The following is a 17,989-nucleotide window of genomic DNA, read 5'->3' as shown; positions in this document are numbered from 1 at the left end:
TCAATGGTATTGGTCCAAAACTAGATGAATGGTAAAATTGTTAATTGTGCAATAGAAGGCAGAAGTATTCAGTACATATTTTTGTTCTGTATTTGGAAAGAAGCAGGATAATGTAAGCATATCTTTCTGTTCTGTCAATAACTAGGGAGGATGTTGACCAACAACTAGTTAAACTTTTTAAAATCTATAAGACCAGATAACTTGTCTCAAAGAGTATTAAAAGAATTGGCCAAGCAACTCTCTGAACCATTAGTATTGATTTTTAACAGATCTTGGAAGACTAGGGATGTACCACAGGACTAGAAAAGAGCTAATGCCATGCCAATATTTAAAAGGGTAAATGGGAAGACTCAGGAAACTACAGATAAGTTCGCCTGACATCAGTCCTGGACAAAATCATGGAAAGGCTGATATGGGATATAATCAGTAAAGGATTAAAAGATGGTAGCATAATTAATGCCAGTCAATACGATTTTATGGAAAATAAATCCTCTTGGGCAAACTTTACTTTGTTTTTGAATGAGATTACAAGTTTTGTTGGTAAATGTAGGTGTATTGACATAAGATACTTAGATTTCTGTAAGGCTTTTGACTTAGTGCCACATGACATTCTGATAAAAAAAAAAGTTAGTGCTACATAAAATCCAATGTAGCCCACATTAAATCAATTAAAAACTGGTTAACTGATAGACTGCAAAAATAATTGTAAATCTGGAATTGCCATCCAAGGAAGGCCCTTCTAGTTGGATCCTGCAGTGATCTGTTCACAGCCCAGTGCTGTTCAATATCTTTCTCAATGCTCTAGAAGAAAATATAATCTCATTACTAATAAAATTTGCAGATAACACAAAAATTGGTGGAGTGGTAAATAACGGCGGAGACAGATCAGTTAGATAGGCTGACCTGATGGCTTGGTAAGCTAGGCTTATTGGAACATCATGTGTTATACATGTGTTATACATCTAGGAACTAAAAATGTAGGTCACTTTTATAAGATGAGGGACTGTGTCCTGAAAAGGACTTAGGCAGGGATGTTTCATAAAAGATGAGCATGAGCTTCCAGTGTGATGCTGTAGGTAAAAGGGTGAACACAGTCCTCGGATCTATACGCAGGGGAATATCAATTAGAAGTAGGGAGATGGTATTACCTCTGTATGCAGCATTAGTGAGACCATTACTGGAATCCTGAGTCCAGTTCTGGAGTTCACACATAAAAAAGGATGTTTAAAAATGGGAAAGAGCAAACAAAGGCCACAAGAATTACCTGCAGTCTGGAAAAGATGCATTACAGGGAGAGACTTAGGAAGCTTCATCACATTTTTTCAAATCAAGGAAGGATACAGTTTTAAAAAAGATATACTAGACATTATGGACTTGCTGCAGAGATTATGGGTGAGTGGCTAGTGGTATGCAAGAGGTCAGACATTGGCCAGTGTCGGCAGACAGGATACTGGGCTGGAAGGTCCTCTGGTCTGACCAAATATGGTCGTTCTTATGTTCTTATGCTCGGTGTGTAACACTGCTTAGTGCTACTACAAGAATCGATCAAGAAGTAGTTTGCTGGAAAATATGTAGCGTCTTCTCTTATGGTGGATAGAGGACCAAAATCAGTGGAACATACCTCTAAGTTTGCTAGTGATACAAGCTAAGGCAAAAAGTTTGTATGACAATTTGAAGAGAGACCAAGGTGAAGGATCACAGACAGAGACTTTCACAGCAAGTCAGGGATGGTTTGATCGGTTCAAGAGGCACTTCCACCTGCATAACATCAAGATGTCCAGTGAGGTGGCTTGTGCTTATACTGCAGCAGCTAAAGAATTCTCCGACTATCTCAAGAAAATAATTAAGAAATTAATTAAGGAAGGTGGCTATTCCCCTAAACAAGTCTTCAATGTCGATGAAATGGGCCTGCACTGGAAGAGGATGCCTGAGCAGACTTACATTTCCTGAGAGGAGAAGACAGAACCCGGATTTAAAGTAGCTAAAGGCCGTCTAACCTTGCTTCTAGGTGGTAATGTTGTCAGAGACATGAAGATGAAACCACTGACAGTGTACCAAACTGAAACACCATGCACTCTCAAAGGATTTTCAAAGAAACACCTTCTGGTCATTTGGAGATCCAATAAGAAGGCATGGATAACTGGAGCTATTTTTTCAGAATAGCTGACACTTAATGCTGTCCCTGCATGGAAGGAATACTGTGCCAAGAAAAATCTTGATTTCAAGATTTTATTACTTATTGATAATGCACTAGCTCATCCGATCAACTGGAAGACCTGTGTGAAAATGTCAGTTGTTTTTCTGCCACCTAACACCACATCACTCATCCAACCCATGGACCAAGGAGTCATCACTGTATTTAAGGTGTGTTACTTATGCCATTCTTTCGACCAGCTCATCAGAGGCACCAATGGGGAAGACAAACCTATGATTCAACAATTCTGGCGTGACTACAACATCCTGAAGTGCATCAATAACATTGGTGAGTCCTGGGCTGAAGTTACTCAGGCATGCATGAATGGTGTGTGGAGGAAAGTGTGGCCTGAATGGGTCAATGACTTAAAAGGATTCAAAGATATTGTCCCTGCTATGAAGAAAGACAGCCTCAGCTTGGCAAGAAAGTAGGTTTTGATGAGTGGAAGAAGCCGACATTACACAACTTCTGCAATCATATGAGCTAACCAATGAAGATCTGATGCAACTAGAGGTGATGAGAGCAATGGAAGAAGAGGGCCAAGAAGTAGAAGAACCACCAACCCATCGAAATTTGATTGCCAAATGTCTTTCTGAAGCTTTCCAAATGACTGAAGCTGGCTTGCAAATCCTTAGTAATGATGATCCTGACAGGGAACGCAGCTCCAAAGTGATTAGGGGAGTTGGTTATCTAATGATTCGCTATAAAGAAATTTACCAAGGGGGAAAAAAAAAGGAAATCTCTAGATGTGTTTGTTTGAGTTCAGAAAGTTCAGCAAGAGGAGCAGCCGGACAATCTACCCTCTTTCACTCTCTGACTCCACCACCTCAACCAAGCTTCATACTCAGCAATGATGACTGTAGTATTAAATTGTTTCTTTAATATTGTTTAAAAAACTTATACCTGTATTAAATTGCTTGTTTAAAATGTATATAATGCTTTTGTCTGGCAAAAAAAAAAAAACCCTAGAACCACTCCCTCCCCTTTTTACATTAATTCTTATGGGGAAATTGGATTCACTTAACATTGTTTCACTTAAAGTCGCATTTTTCAGGAACATAACTATAACATTAGGTGCAGAGTTACTTTACAGAGAAGGGAAACAAAAATGATTAAGGATATGGAACAGCTTCCACACATGGAGTGATTAAAAAGACTGGACTTTTCAATTTGAAAAAGACACAACTAAGGGAGAATATGATAGAGGTCTACAAAATCACAAATGTCATGAAGGAAGTGAATATGGAAATATTATTTACTCCTTCACATAACACAAGCACCAAGTGTCTTCCAATGAAATTAATAGGCAGCAGGTTTTAAAACGAACAAAAGGAAGTATTCTGCACACAATATACAGTCAAACCCATTGCCAGGGGATGTTGTGAAGGCCAAAACTATCACTGGGTTCAACAAAGATTTAGATAAATTCATGGAGGACAGATCCATCAATGGCTATTAGCCAAAATGGTCAGGGATGCAACCCCATGCTCTGAGAGTCCCTAGCCTCTGGCTGCCAGAAGCTGAGAATGGATGACAGGGGATGGATCCCTCAATAACTGCACTGTTCTGTTCATTCTGTCTGCAGTACTTGGCATTGGCTACTGTTGGAAGACAGGATACTGGGCTGGCTGGACCACAGGTCTGATGGCTTTTCTTATGTTCTAACACTGTGTGCTTTTTTATCAAAGTACCCAGGGCCATATGCAGCTGCCATTACTCAGGCAAAACTGTAGGATCAGCCTCTCAAATTTTGAGTATGAAGTTGGTGTGGACATAAATGTGTGTCTAAGGGAAATCTGTGCTTTAAGTAGCTGGCATAATTCAGGTATCTGCTAAGTGAACTGGGCCTATCTTGTTTCAAAACCACCAAAAATGAAAAAAAAATCACACAATTTTTGCAAGAGTACTCTGCAAACAATCAAACTCGCTTTCAAATCTGTTCAAGTGCTTTTGCCTCCTCTCTTGAAAAAGTAATCTATTTCAAGAGGTTTTGTTTTAACTATTGAGGGAGGGCGGCATTGTTTACTCAGTTCTAGAGACGAGCCACAGATACAAATTTCAGAACTCAACTGCTCCAAAATTCAAGGAGTTTGGGTTCAACTGCTCTATCCAGCCGATAAAGGATCCCTGGGGCATGTTGTATAGCATACCAAATAGATTTAAAATTACATAACATGCACCAGGGGCTTTACTTAAGAATAAAGTAGCCCCCTAGTCTGCAAGGCTGTCTCTACAAGTTAGTTCAAGATGGCTGTTATAAAATGAACAACAAACTCCAGGTTCTCACTTTGAGGATTTATAGGGGTTCCTTTCCTTCTTCATGGCTTCTTTAAATAAAGTAAAAATAGTCCACATCAAAAGCACATGTTTGCTCTGTCTATGGCACAGTCTGAACCAGAAAGTTTGGATCTGGATTTGGATACGATGTTGCCATGAGATGCCATAGCTGCTTGAGGGTATGTCTACACTACAAGATTATTCCGATTTTACATAAACCGGTTTTGTAAAACAGATTGTATAAAGTCGAGTGCATGCGGCCACATTAAGCATATTAATTTGGTGGTGTGCATCCATGGTTCAAGGCTAGCGTTGATTTCTGGAGCATTGCACTGTGGGTAGCTATCCCATAGTTCCCGCAGTCTCCCCCGCCCATTGGAATTCTGGGTTGAGATCCCAATGCATGATGGTGCAAAAACAGTGTCGCGGGCGATACTGGGTAAATGTCGTCACTTATTCCTTCCTCCATGAAAGCAACGGCAGACAATCATTTCGCACCCTTTTTCCCTGGATTGCCCTGGCAGACGCCATAGCACGGCAACCATGGAGCCCGTTCAGCTTTTTTTTAACTGTCACCGTATGTCTACTGGATGTTGCTAACATAGATGGTACTGCAGCACTACACAGCAGCATTCATTTGCCTTTGCAACATAGCAGAGACGGTTATCAGTTGTTCTGTACTGTCTGCCATGCCATTGTAAATTGGCAATGAGATGACGGTTATCAGTCATTCTGTACCGTCTGCTGCTGTCATGGGTGCCCCTGGCTGAGGTCGGCTGGGGGCACAAAGACAAAAATGGGAATGACTCCCTGAGTCAATCCCTCCTTTATAGTATCTAAAAATAGAGTCAGTCCTGCCTAGAATATGGGGCAAGTGTACTAGAGAACCAGTGTACCAGTGTATCAGAAAGCACAGCCGCTCCGTGTCAGATCTCGCAGAAATGATGAGCTACATGCCATCCTAGGGGGTGCCCCTGCAACAACCCCACCCGTTGCTTCCCTCCTCCCCCAACCCTCCTGGGCTACCGTGGCAGTGTCCCCCATTTGTGTGATGAAGTAATAAAGAATGCAGGAATAAGAAACACTGACTTGTTAGTGAGATAAAATGAGGGGGAGGCAGCCTCCAGCTGCTATGATAGTCCAGGCAGGACATTAAAAGGTGCAGGGGAGAGGAGCCCAGCATCCCGCTGCTATGATAGTCCAGGCAGTACAAAATCTTTTCTTTACACATGAAAGGGAGGGATCTGATGGAGCTCAGCCCCCAGTTGCTATGATGAAGATGGTTACCAGCCATTCTGTACCATCGACTGGGAATGACCAGGAGTCATTCCTATTTTTACCCAGGCGCCCCGGGCCGACCTCACCTGATGCCAGCCAGGAGTACTCACTGGCTGATGATGACAACAGATAGCAGTCATATTGTACCGTCTGCCACCGGGGAGGGGAGGGGAGAGGATACTTCTGTTCACTGCTGCAGCATCGCGTCTACCAGCAGCATGCAGTAGACATAGGGTGATATTGAAAAAAGTCAAGAAACGATTTTTTTTCCCTTTTCTTTCATGAGGAGGGAGGGGGTAAATTAACGAGCTACACCCTGAACAACCCTGGACAATGTGTTTGACCCCACAGGCATTGGGAGCTCAGACAAGAATGCAAATACTTTTCGGAGACTGCTGGGGACTGTGGGATAGCTGGAGTCCTCAGTACCCCCTCCCTCCCTCCATGAGTGTCCATTTGATTCTTTGGCTTTCCGTTACTCTTGTCACGCAGTACTGTGCTGTGGACTCTGTATCATAGCCTGGAGATTTTTTTCAAATGCTTTGGCATTTCGTCTTCTGTAACAGAGCTCTGATAGAACAGATTTGTCTCCCCATACAGCGGTCAGATCCAGTATCTCCTGTACGGTCCATGCTGGAGCTCTTTTTGGATTTGGGACTGCATCGCCACCCGTGCTGATCAGAGCTCCATGCTGGGCAAACAGGAAATGCAATTCAAAAGTTTGCGGGGCTTTTCCTGTCTATCTGGCCACTGCATCCGAGTTCAGATTGCTATCCAGAGCAGTCACAATGGTGCACTGTGGGATACCGCCCAGAGGCCAATACCATCGATTTGCGGCCACACTAACCCTAATCCGATATGGTAATACCGATTTCAGCGCTACTCCTCTCGTCGGGGAGGAGTACAGAAACCGGTTTAAAGAGCCCTTTATATCGATATAAAGGGCCTCGTTGTGTGGACAGGTGCAGTGTTAAATCGGTTTAACGCTGCTAAAATCGGTTTAAACGCGTAGTGTAGACCAGGCATACGTATACAAATAACTGATCACTATAATCATTAGTAGTAAGCTGGAAAGGATAAATGTGCTAATTCAGGAAAGCATTTAATAAGATGCATAAGTGCTTTCCTGAATCAGAGCCATAATGAGGAGCTACATAGTAAGCCACCTATCCTACCTTTTCTCTGCTCACTCCTTGCAAAACAATAGCACCAGAGCCAGTTTCTGATTTTAGTATTTCCTGGGCTACCGTAGTGGCATCACTTTCATGTTGATCATTTCCTGCACTGGTTGAACCTAAATAAAATGAAATAGAGAAAACACACTAGAAGACATTTATCGGGGAAGAGAGCAAACATACAGGAAGGCAAAAGAAAGAAAATAATTGGTATTTGACAAAAATACACAAACAGAAGATTAAAGTTGGAAAGAAGGGAAACCCCCAAAACTCAAGGCAAAAATAAAATCTTTCTGTAATAGAGAAGGATGGAGTTAAATAAAAACACAGTTATTTCAAAAACTTTGGAAGATAGGGGGATTTTTTTTAAAAAAAGTACAAAAAGAGAGAAGATAGGTACAAAAGAGGGGATATACCAGGGCTGCCCAGAGGATTCAGGGGACCCCCCGCTTCGGCAGTAATTTGGTGGTAGGGGGTCCTTCCGCTCTGGGACCCACCGCCAAAGTGCCCCGAAGATCGGCGACGGGGGCCCCCTGCCGCTGAATTGCCGCCAAAGACCCAGCACTTTGACGGCGGGTCCCGGAGCGGAAGACCCTCCCGCCACCAAATTGCTGCTGAAGACCTGGCACTTCGGCAGCAGGTCCCAGAGCGGAAGGACCCCTCACTGCCAAATTGCGGCCAAAGACCTGGAGCGGAAGAAGCGCCGGGGGCCCAGGCCCCGTGAGAGTTTTCCAGGGGCCCCGGAGTGAGTGAAGGACCCTGTTCCGGGGGGCCCGAAAAACTCTGGTGGGGGCCCTGCGAGGCCCAGGACCTGGGGTAAATTGCCCCACTTGTCCCCACCTCTGGGCGGCCCTGGGATATACTGTAGGAATGGGTGAGATAAGGAGAGTGCATTGGATGATCTTCTTGCTTCAACCCTTTGCCTTCCCACTACCTAACTTCCAGCTGTGAAGATTTAAAAATGAGGGATGTGTCCTGCAAGGTTTGTTTCAGGAGCCATTGGCTTAAGTGTAATCCTCTGTCTAAGGGTGAGGTAATTAGTTATGCAGTCTCCTCTTTGGCCTTACTCCTATTGCTGATTCCTGCTCTAGTAATGTGGTTGTGTGCTGCAGTTTTCTCACTATTGGAGAATTGGGTTCTTCTGTGCTTCGTGCCCTGCTTAGCACTTTGTACTTGGCACTTTACACATGAAATGCTTAATACCTCCACTACATAGGATCAAGTACTCTATACACAATGGGAAAATGGTTCCCCACATTTTAGATTTTTTACCCCTCACAGTTTCTCACTTTTCATCATCATGACCATCCAATGAATGATAGTTAAGCGACCCTGTTGCTAAGACAGTAGACTGGAGCTCAAGAGATATGGGTTCAATTCTTGGCTCTCTCACAGACTTCTTGTTTGACTTTGACCAAGTCGCTTCAGGTCTGATTTTTAAAGGAATTTAGATGCCTTAAGAGGCAGATTAGGGACAAAGTTTGATTTTCAAAAGTGCCTATACAATTAACTCCCACTGAAATCAACATATGTTTAGGTGTCTACGTACTTCTGAAAATCCCACTGGGCACCTCTCTGTATCTTTAGGTGCCTAAAGACCTTTGAGAATCTGGCTCTTAATCTCTCTGTGCTTGTTTCTCCACTGTAAATTGGAGATAATACTCCCCTACCTCACAGGGTGTGGCAAAGATACATTTGGCTGTGTGGTGCTCAGACATTACTGTGATGGATAACAGTGTTGTTAAGTATGCGGAATTCACTATCATAAGAGATCATAGAATTAAATACTGGAGCTAAATTTTTAAAAGGGGCTGGACAATTTTAGAACCAATAACATTTATATTTATACATTCTAAGATGGGATAATGACACTTCATGTGCCCAGCTATCAGGTGATCTAAGCAGCAAGTTAGAGAAGTAAAAATCCTTCCTACATATAGTACTGCACAGTTGCCAGGTACACTACTGCAAGACACCAGAACTGGTGGGTATGCACATCTGCTGGCTTGCATTACTGTCCACTGAGAGTCATACAGACCGAGAATTTATTTAAATTCTTTGTTTTATCTGTTTTTCCTCTCAAACAAACTATAGTTTAGTTGAATGCAGCTATGATCGGGACCTATCTTTGTTGAGAAGGGTATGCCTGCTCTTTGCACATCTAAGAACTAAGGATCTTTTTTGCCCAAGTTGTGGTTAAATGATCTGTGGGCCCCATGGTTAGCAAAAAGGGGCTCAGGAGCGGTTGTAGTCTCTACCTATAACCACTGTTACAATGGACCGGTTTGAAAAATTCAAAGTGCAACTGTTCAGTGAAAAATGTATTTTACCCTGCAGTAGGCTCATCATGTTCAGTACTGATGAGATGCCCATCATAATAAACAGAATATCTAAGATATTTAAAATGATTATGTATATTTCAGGTAGTACCCAAATGTGGCACATGCTGTCTATGCAGAGAAGATATAGGCCCAGCCATGAAGAGTGTAGAAGTAAAAAAGGGTAATATATATAGTGCCTTGTTCTTTGATTGTAGGTGGTTCAGGTGCTTCATCTAATATGTGATGTCCTGAGAAATCCATTTCTTCTGATTGAGCTGATATAGTTGGAGGTGCTCCTACAGGTCCAGCGGTTGTTTCCTCAGGCTAAAAAATAAATAAATTCCCAAACAATTGCTTAGCAAGAAAGTAAAGCAAACATATTTGATCATTATTCTTGAGAAAAGTCTTACTATATAAAATGAATCAATAGGTTTGTTCTACTTCAGAGAATAGACAAACCTGCTATATTTATGAATTTCAACTGGAGTCTTGGTTTTCTTCCAAATAGCACTTTTTTATGCACTTGTTCCTAATAATGCCTAATTCTTTTGAATGTGTTTTCAGTTACTGCTAAAAGGCAGGTACCAATAAAATTAACATTTACTAACAAGAAGTATTTGCATTACATTACAATAAAGTTTTTTCTCTTTAACCGCTGTTCTTTCTTAAATACCTCATTTCTGATTGGCAGGAACCGTCTCTCTAATTTATAGCCAAATGGTTTTAATATAAATTTCATATAATATGTATGAAAGTTTCAACTAAGTTCTGTTGAAAAGCTAGCAAACAGATCTGAAATCCAGATCCTCTGGGCCTGGTAAGACATTTGGCACCAGTCTGGAGAAGGCACAGGTGGTATTAAGCCACCATTATGGCTTCTTGGTCCTACAGCTGGCAAGTGCCAGCCCTATCCACAGAGCTGGCAGTCTGCTCTGTCTTCTGCTGGCTGTCCATAGGCCACAGTGGCAATTTCAGCAGCCTGGGATCGAGTAGGTGTAGAAGTACACCTGCCCTACCACATACACTCAAGGCTTGTCTGTACAAAGAGTTAAGTTTGTGGCAAGCTGGGGTGTAAATCTACTTTGCCATGCACGAACTGTCTGTGTGGCCCCTGCTGACGTGACTAAAATTTCCTTAGTGCACTTTAATCTATACACTTTATAATGGGAGTAGACCAAAGGGCATTATAGAACTTTAGTGCATGGCAGCAAGGTCCACGTAGACAGTTTGAGTATGGCATATTAGTGAGAGGTAGAGTTACATCCCAGCTTGCCATGCACTATCTGTTCATATAGACTATCCCTCAGAGACTTGAGACAGAGCTGGCTCTGTGCCAGAGAATTGCCCTACTCAGTCCTCCACTGGCCAATTAAGCCAGGTTTAAATGTGATTTGTGTTGCCATAGCAACATGGAGCGCATGTAGTGGGCCAAAGAATCTGGCAGAGATGCACATAATGGTAATAAGGAATTTTTACATATTTCGCTATACGTGTAAAAGAATGGAATTATACCTAGAACATCTTTAGCCTGATATTATCCTTCTGTTTTTATGTATATACAAGAGAGGAACCCTTTCAAAGCAGTTTGCTGTGTTTCCATAATAAAACACTAGAAATAAGGTTTAAGGCCCCTATTCAGGAAAGCATCCCTATTCAAGACAGCGCTTAAGCATGTGCTCAGGTCTCACTTAAATCAATGGAAACTAAGCACATGCTTCAAGTACAATATGCACTTAGATGCTGTCCTCATTTTAAAAGGAAGGACAGTGACAGCACAGAGGGGAGGACTGAATACTAAGCCCTTAGGGGCAGGGACTGTCTTTTTGTTCTATGTTTGTACAGCACTTGGCATGTAGGTACCCTAGTCCCCATTGTGCAATCACAATACAAGTCACAATTATAATTGGTGGGTGCAGATTCCTGCTATTTCCAGATTTGAGTCTTGCTACTGGTCGTAAAAAAATAAGATAAAATAAAATTGCTAATGAAGGCATCATGGCTTCACTTCAGTTACTTGTAAAGCTCTGAGGAAACACAGGATATATCTATACTGCAGTTAAAAACCCGCGGCTGGCCTGTGCCAGTTGACTCAGGCTTGCAGGGCTCAGGTTAAGGGGCTGTTTAACTGCAGTTTAGATGTTCAGGATTGGGCTGGAGCCTAGGCTCTGGGATCATGTATGGTGGGAGGGTCCCAGAGCCCGAATGTCTATAATGCAGTTAAACTGCCCTTTAGCCCAAGTCAGTTGGCATGGGGCAGCCACAGGTGTCTAAGTGCACTGTAGACAGACCCATATTTGTTTTAGGAAGTCATTTCTGACTTGCAATTTCTTTGAAAGCTTAAAGAACAAAGAATATCAGAAGTCTTGTTCACTGTGGGCCAGATCCAACTCGCAATGAAGTCAACAGGCATCTTTCTATTGATTAGACTGGATTTCAAATACCTTTGCTCTAACAGATTACATATATTTGTTTTTGCTCCTTATCTTCTCTTTTCCTTTATTTTTGTATACCTTTTTCGTGATATTCCCTGCAAGCATACTCCAACTATTCATTGGAGCCAACAGCTTAATGTACCCTTAAATGTAATCTGTTGATCTGAATTATAATAAACCTAGAGCATTAAGCTTTGCCATGTTTTAACATGCAGTACTCCTGCAAAAGGAGCAGACTTTTTTTTCCTCTAAATACAGTCTCCAGTGACTTTCCTCTTCTGCTTCTGTATAACCAATACTAAACAGAAACAACAACTAGAAAAGGATAATCCCTGGCTTTGTTCCATTATTGGTATCAAGTGTTTTACATTAATGTGAAGACAAATTAACCAGAGGAAAGATTTACTTTTACTAATGTTAAATAATAGATAACCTTTAATAAAAGGAAAAGAAAGTGATTTTAGTAATTCCACCCCAAAATCTGACTTCCTTCCCTAGAAAGATAATGGGGAAAATACTGAGGAAAAAAAAATGGCTACGCATACAAAAGATAATAGAACAATGAGCAATAAGCAGCACACTGCAGGTTAATAAAAATAAAATCATGCCACATAAATTTGATTACTTGATAGAATTACAAGGATTAGTAGATAAAGAAAACAGTAAACCAAATATACTGTGATTGGATTTTAGCAAAGCATTTAACAGTGGCCCATGAATCTCTCAAAATTAATCCACATTGGTTTGGACAGGAGCTTTGTCTAGTAAAAAAAAAAAAATGGCTGAAGAACTATATGCAAAAGGTTAATGACAAAGAGCAATATACTAAGCTGGGAGGAGGTGTATGGTGTGGGTCACAGGGATCTGTGTTAGAATCATAAGGCTGGGGTATTCCCTCCGTGTTTAGGCACTCTACCCAAGCACAGGGAGAAAGGATGGCTTTTTCGGGGTGCACATCACTGGAACAGAAGGCAGCTCCTCTGCATGTGTTCTGTGAGGATATGAAGGAAAGGGTGGGCATGGTTGGAACAGAGCATGGGCTGCATTCCCTGCAGACCCAATGAATTTCCATGTATAAATCTGGACAGAAGTCCATAGAGGTTGGAGCTGGGTTAACTCCCTCTGTGACTCCTACTAAGCAAGCAGCCAGAGAGGACAGGCAAAGGCAATAGCAACCTTGCTGTTGCAGGGGGAAAGAAACTACAGAAGCGGTGTGGAAGTGCAGCAATGCATGGATAGTTCCTGTGTCCTCACCTTCTACCTGGGTTCCTTCAAAGTGGATCTCCAGTCTGTGGTTAGGAGATCTCACTCACAGCAAAGCTCCACAGCCCCACAAAACTCTCCATCTGGAGGGGTGATTCCCAGGAAATTCCATGAGCTCACAGTTTTCTGACTGTGGAAACTCATGCATGAGTTTCTCTGTGGGAGGAGGTTTTCTGGCCTTTAGAATGTAGAGAAGGAAAAGACCCAGTAGGACTTCTAGCTCACCTCTCTGCCAGTCCAGAATGTTTTGTTGTTATACATTTAGGACTCAAAATCTTCAAGGTGATGAGCGTCTCAAATGAGGTGCTGAGGACTCTCCTTTCCCAATTAAGTTCAGAAGACATTCAGAAATCACACAGGGCACTCAGGACCTCACAGGAGAGGGTCCAGATGTCAATGTGCCAAGCAATACGGTTTCTAATACTTCCCTTGGGAGAATGCAACATAAATAAACTATACCAGAGTATCTATAATTAACTCCTTTCAGAGTGGCAGCTCTTCTAGAAAAAGACATCTCTCTTTCCCGATGATTCCCTATGCTGAAAAACTATGTACAGTTTGTTGAATGGAAATGTACTGAAATATCCCAAACAGTTCAATCTATTGTTACCGCAGAGTACAGTAGAATTTAGCAGAATACAAACTACTAGGTTATGCATCCTTGGCATGGATAAGATTCTTCATTCTGCAGCGATGTTGTCAATTATGATCCTAGATTTTTTTCATTCCAGACCAGCATGGGAATGTACTTTGAATTACTGATCTTGGAGAGTTTGCTTAGCAATTTGTAATAGCATTACATGAATACAAACTATTTCAGACGCATCCATCCGTGACTATATTGATTATTATATTGTCATTAGTCTATGTCTCTTCTTGACTATTTCTAAAAAAAGGCATATTAAAAATCAATGGACATTCATACTGGAAAGCATACACATCCAACAAGTCACATTTAGACATTTCATATTTGGCAAAAACCCATACCTTTTTTAAAAGTCAACGTAAATCTTCCAAGTTATTAATACACTGGTGCTGCCTTTTTGAAGAATTTTAATGACATTATTGTAACACATTTTAAAAAACACTAAGTTATGTATGTTGCCTATGAAAGAACTTTCATGTGAATTCTTACAGTTTAAGGGAAATGATAATTCACAAGCCCTTCAGGATTATGATTGTTTGGCTCAGAAACGTATGCAGTGTAAAACATAGGGTGATTATCTCATACAAAGAGCCTTTCTGTAGCTGTAACTAGGACTTCACACAGACTCCCTTTGTTTCAAGGCACACCAGAAAAGACAGACCATCACTGAAAAATTGAATGTAAAATGAACAGAATGTATAGACATTGCTTTTAAAGTTTTAAACAAAATCCTTCTGATGATTCATTCTCCATGTTTACTATATTAGCATAATATTTCAATCTGAAGGGAAAGCAGCAGCTTTGCAATTAAAAAAAAATACTCTTAGGCTCAGTTTCCTTCCCAGTATACAATCCGCTTTTAGAACAACAGAAATAAATAACAGAATATCAGTGCATGTGAGCGTGTCTTGTTTTATGGAGAAGGATTTGTGGGAAAATTGATATGTAAATTAGAGATGTACTGAAAAGGTTTGCAATGGTTTAGTTGTGCCCATGTGTGTGGCTGTCCTGAAGAAGCCCACAGGAAAGTGGAATAGTTTGCTTCCCCAATTAATACCAACTACAGCTTCATCATTCCTATAATACATCCCAATAGTGCTGGAGTTGTCACTTCCCTTGGGGTTGATTCTTAATTCCAGCTTCTAGTTCCCTGCAGGCCAGTGCTACAGAGCATGCCAAGAAAAAAAAATCACTACATTGTTTTTCCCCCCAAGAAGATATGACATTCTTGTACTACTCTGACAATGTTAAACCTTGACATGATTTTTCCACAGAGGTTTCCTGTCTAGCGCAGTGGAGGTCTCAGAAGTGTGGTACAAGGGAAGAGGTCACAGTTTAGCAGCTTGATACATTTGTGAATGTGGGAGTATACTTGACCCATGGGTAGTAACTATTTTACTTCTAGTTCACCTCTCATGATATAAATTAGAATTACATTGCTAGCACATCTCAAACTGCAACGTTCTACTCAAAGGGAGAATGCAAACTCTTAACCTGTTCCTTAAAAGTACATACAAACCACCTTCCTTTTACTTAGTAAGGTCAGTACAACATCTTTGCCTTTTTAACAGGTTATTTTCAGCCCCGTCACCTGACACACATTGCTATGGGTGTCAATAACCTAGTCCCAGATTTGGACCTTGGCGTCCAAAATATGAGTGTTAGCATGAAAACCTCCAAGCTTAGTTACCAGCTTGGACCTGGTACTGCTGCCACCACCCAAAAAATTAGAGTGTTTTGGGGCACTCTGGTCCCCCAAAAACCTTCCCTGGGGACCCCAAGACCCAAATCCCTTGAGTCTCACAACAAAGGGAAATAAACCTTTTCCCTTCCCCCCTCCAGGTGTTCCTGGAGAGATACACAGAAGCAAACTCCGTGAATCTAAGCAGAGGGATTTCACCCTCCCCGTTCCCAGCCTGGAGAACAGAATTACCGAGAGTCAATCTCTCTTCCCCTCTCACCCAGAGGGAATGCAAAGTCAGGCTAGTACATCTAACACACACAGGTTTTCCCCTGACTTCTTCCTCCCACCAATTCCCTGGTGAGTACAGACTCAATTCCCTGGAGTTCCCCACTAAAGAAAAACTCCAACAGGTCTTAAAAAGAAAGCTTTATATAAAAAGAAAGAAAAATACATACAAATGGTCTCTCTGTATTAAGGTGACAAACAGGGTCAATTGCTTAAAAGAATATTGAATAAACAGCCTTATTCAAAAAGAATACAATTTAAAGCACTCCAGCAACTATAGACATGTAAATACAAAAGAAAAAAACCATATAACTCACTATCTGATCTCTTTGTACTTACAACTGGGAAACAGAAGATTAGAAAGCAGGAAATAGAAAAATCCTTCTCATAGCTGAGAGAGAGAGTCAGGCAGAAGACAAAGAACTCAGACACAAACTTCCCTCCACCCAAAGTTGAAAAAATCCTGTTTCCTGATTGGTCCTCTGGTCAGGTGCTTCAGGTTACTTTTTTTTTTTTCAGGTGAAAGAGACATTAACCCTTAGCTATCTGTTTATGACAATGGGTTACCAAGAAAAACACAGTCTACTGGCAAGAGACGTTTCCATGCCACAGCACTGCAGCGTGGAACTCACTATTCTACCAAAACTCCCCCGGAAGCACAAGTGGTAGCCAAAGACTTCCTGTTGGTTTAATGCTCTGTCAAAGTACTCCTTTAAAGAAGTAGCACACATATGATCTGCCAAAGGGTGTGTTCTGTGGAAACTTGAAGGTAATCAAAAGTCAAGCTAATACATATGATAATCTACTTAGTACAGGAAAAACTTTCTATTTTTCTTATACAAGAAATAACTTTTCTGAACATTCTGGTTCATTCTATACCTAAACCAGTCCCTAGGCCTCAGGCCCTCCTTGTCCTCTAGTGTTTCATACAGAGAAGGATACATTTATTCTGCGTTTTGAGGAAGAAATTAAATTGAATCAAAGAAAGAATCACCTTTGCAACTCATATTTTGTGATACTCTGCATCTCATCAAGCTCCTGATATGGCCAGAGTAACATGGGGGGGGGGCCTTCTTATATTTGACCCCTCTTCTTATATTAATTCTTTGTAATGGATTACAGGGTAACAAGTTACAAACACTTACTTGAATACAGGCAGGAAATATATTCCTTCCGTCATCAGGCCTCCCAAAGAGTACAGGGTGTAATAAGGAGAGCTAGGGGTGGAAGGCTATACAGTGTACAGTGAATGAGGCAGGGATACATAGTGAATGACACAAATCCTGCAGATTAGGCCAAATTTTGGCCCTGGTCTATATTCAATGACTACAGTGCAATTCTGGACTAAATCCAGATTTATGCTGGTGTAAATGAGAAAAGATCTGAGCCATATGTTGACAAGACAGGCAGTGTGTAGTAAGTGAACAAGGCAGGAGTCCAATCGCTGAACAGTCAAGATAGATTTTAAAAATACTGAAACAAAACACATTAGGTCAGCTGCTTATCACCCTGCATCAAAGTGGGTTAACAGAATGTTGTAGAGACACTTTAAAAAAGGGAATGAAGGAAAAATGAAGGCAGGATCTTGTAAACCTATATGATAAGATAATTTCAGAGAAAAAAGTCCCGAAGTCACACTCCCTCCACATGGACTGCTCCAGGGGCAGCATAATGTGCTGCCTCTTGCTTGCAGCAAATTGTTAATTCATTATCAAGCCTGAAGGAAGTTGGACTTCCAAGGCCAAATTCTGCCTTTGGTAGGGCACGTCACTCTGATTGGCCTCAGAGGGTGCTGCAAATGAGTATCCAATGGCAGCATTTGTGCCTCACTACTTAAAGTACTGGTAATGCAGAAAGGTAAAGCTGAATAATTGTTGACACTTACTAGGGGTTGAGAAGATGCAATGACTTCTTCTGTCTCAGGAAGTCCTTCCAGCTCTTGAATGCTACCAGTGCCACTAGAATCTCCCGATGCCTACACAAAAGCAAATCATTAGGATGAATTTAGAAAATTCCATAGTCAGAATAGATTCATAGACTCTAGGACTGGAAGGGACCTTGAGAGGTCATCGAGTCCAGTCCCCTGCCCTCATGGCAGGACCAAATACCATCTAGACCATCCCTGATAGACATTTATCTAACCTACTCTTAAAGATCTCCAGAGATGGAGATTCCACAACCTCCCTAGGCAATTTATTCCAGTGTTCAACCACCCCTGACAGTTAGGAACTTTTTCCTAATGTTCAACCTAAATCTCCCTTGCTGCAGTTTAAGCCCATTGCTTCTTGTTCTATCATTAGAGGCTAAGGTGAACAAGTTTTCTCCCTCGTCCTGATGACACCCTTTTAGAGACCTGAAAACTGCTATCATGTCCCCTCTTAGTCTTCTCTTTTCCAAACTAAATAAACCTAATTCTTTCAACCTTCCTTCAGAG

The 17,989-nt window shown here is 41.5% G+C and overlaps 1 protein-coding gene across 3 annotated transcripts in view; it reads right to left on the bottom strand.

Annotated features, from left to right (window-relative positions):
• The window catches only part of COL15A1 (collagen type XV alpha 1 chain), a 262,588-nt gene that overhangs the window by 134,940 nt on the left and 109,659 nt on the right, over positions 1 to 17,989 (bottom strand). For all 3 annotated transcript variants that reach the window (XM_050938132.1, XM_050938131.1, XM_050938133.1), the window contains exons 5-7: positions 17,441 to 17,530; positions 9,443 to 9,569; positions 6,925 to 7,043 (exon numbers count right to left, since the gene is read on the bottom strand). In XM_050938132.1, coding sequence (XP_050794089.1) covers positions 6,925 to 7,043; positions 9,443 to 9,569; positions 17,441 to 17,530 — 336 coding nt within the window. The remainder of the gene's footprint in view (positions 1 to 6,924; positions 7,044 to 9,442; positions 9,570 to 17,440; positions 17,531 to 17,989) is intronic.

Source organism: Gopherus flavomarginatus, chromosome 2 (genome assembly GCF_025201925.1).
Source record: "Gopherus flavomarginatus isolate rGopFla2 chromosome 2, rGopFla2.mat.asm, whole genome shotgun sequence".
In the NCBI taxonomy this organism is placed as follows: Eukaryota; Metazoa; Chordata; order Testudines; family Testudinidae; genus Gopherus; species Gopherus flavomarginatus.
This window is presented reverse-complemented; position numbering and strand designations above follow the sequence as displayed.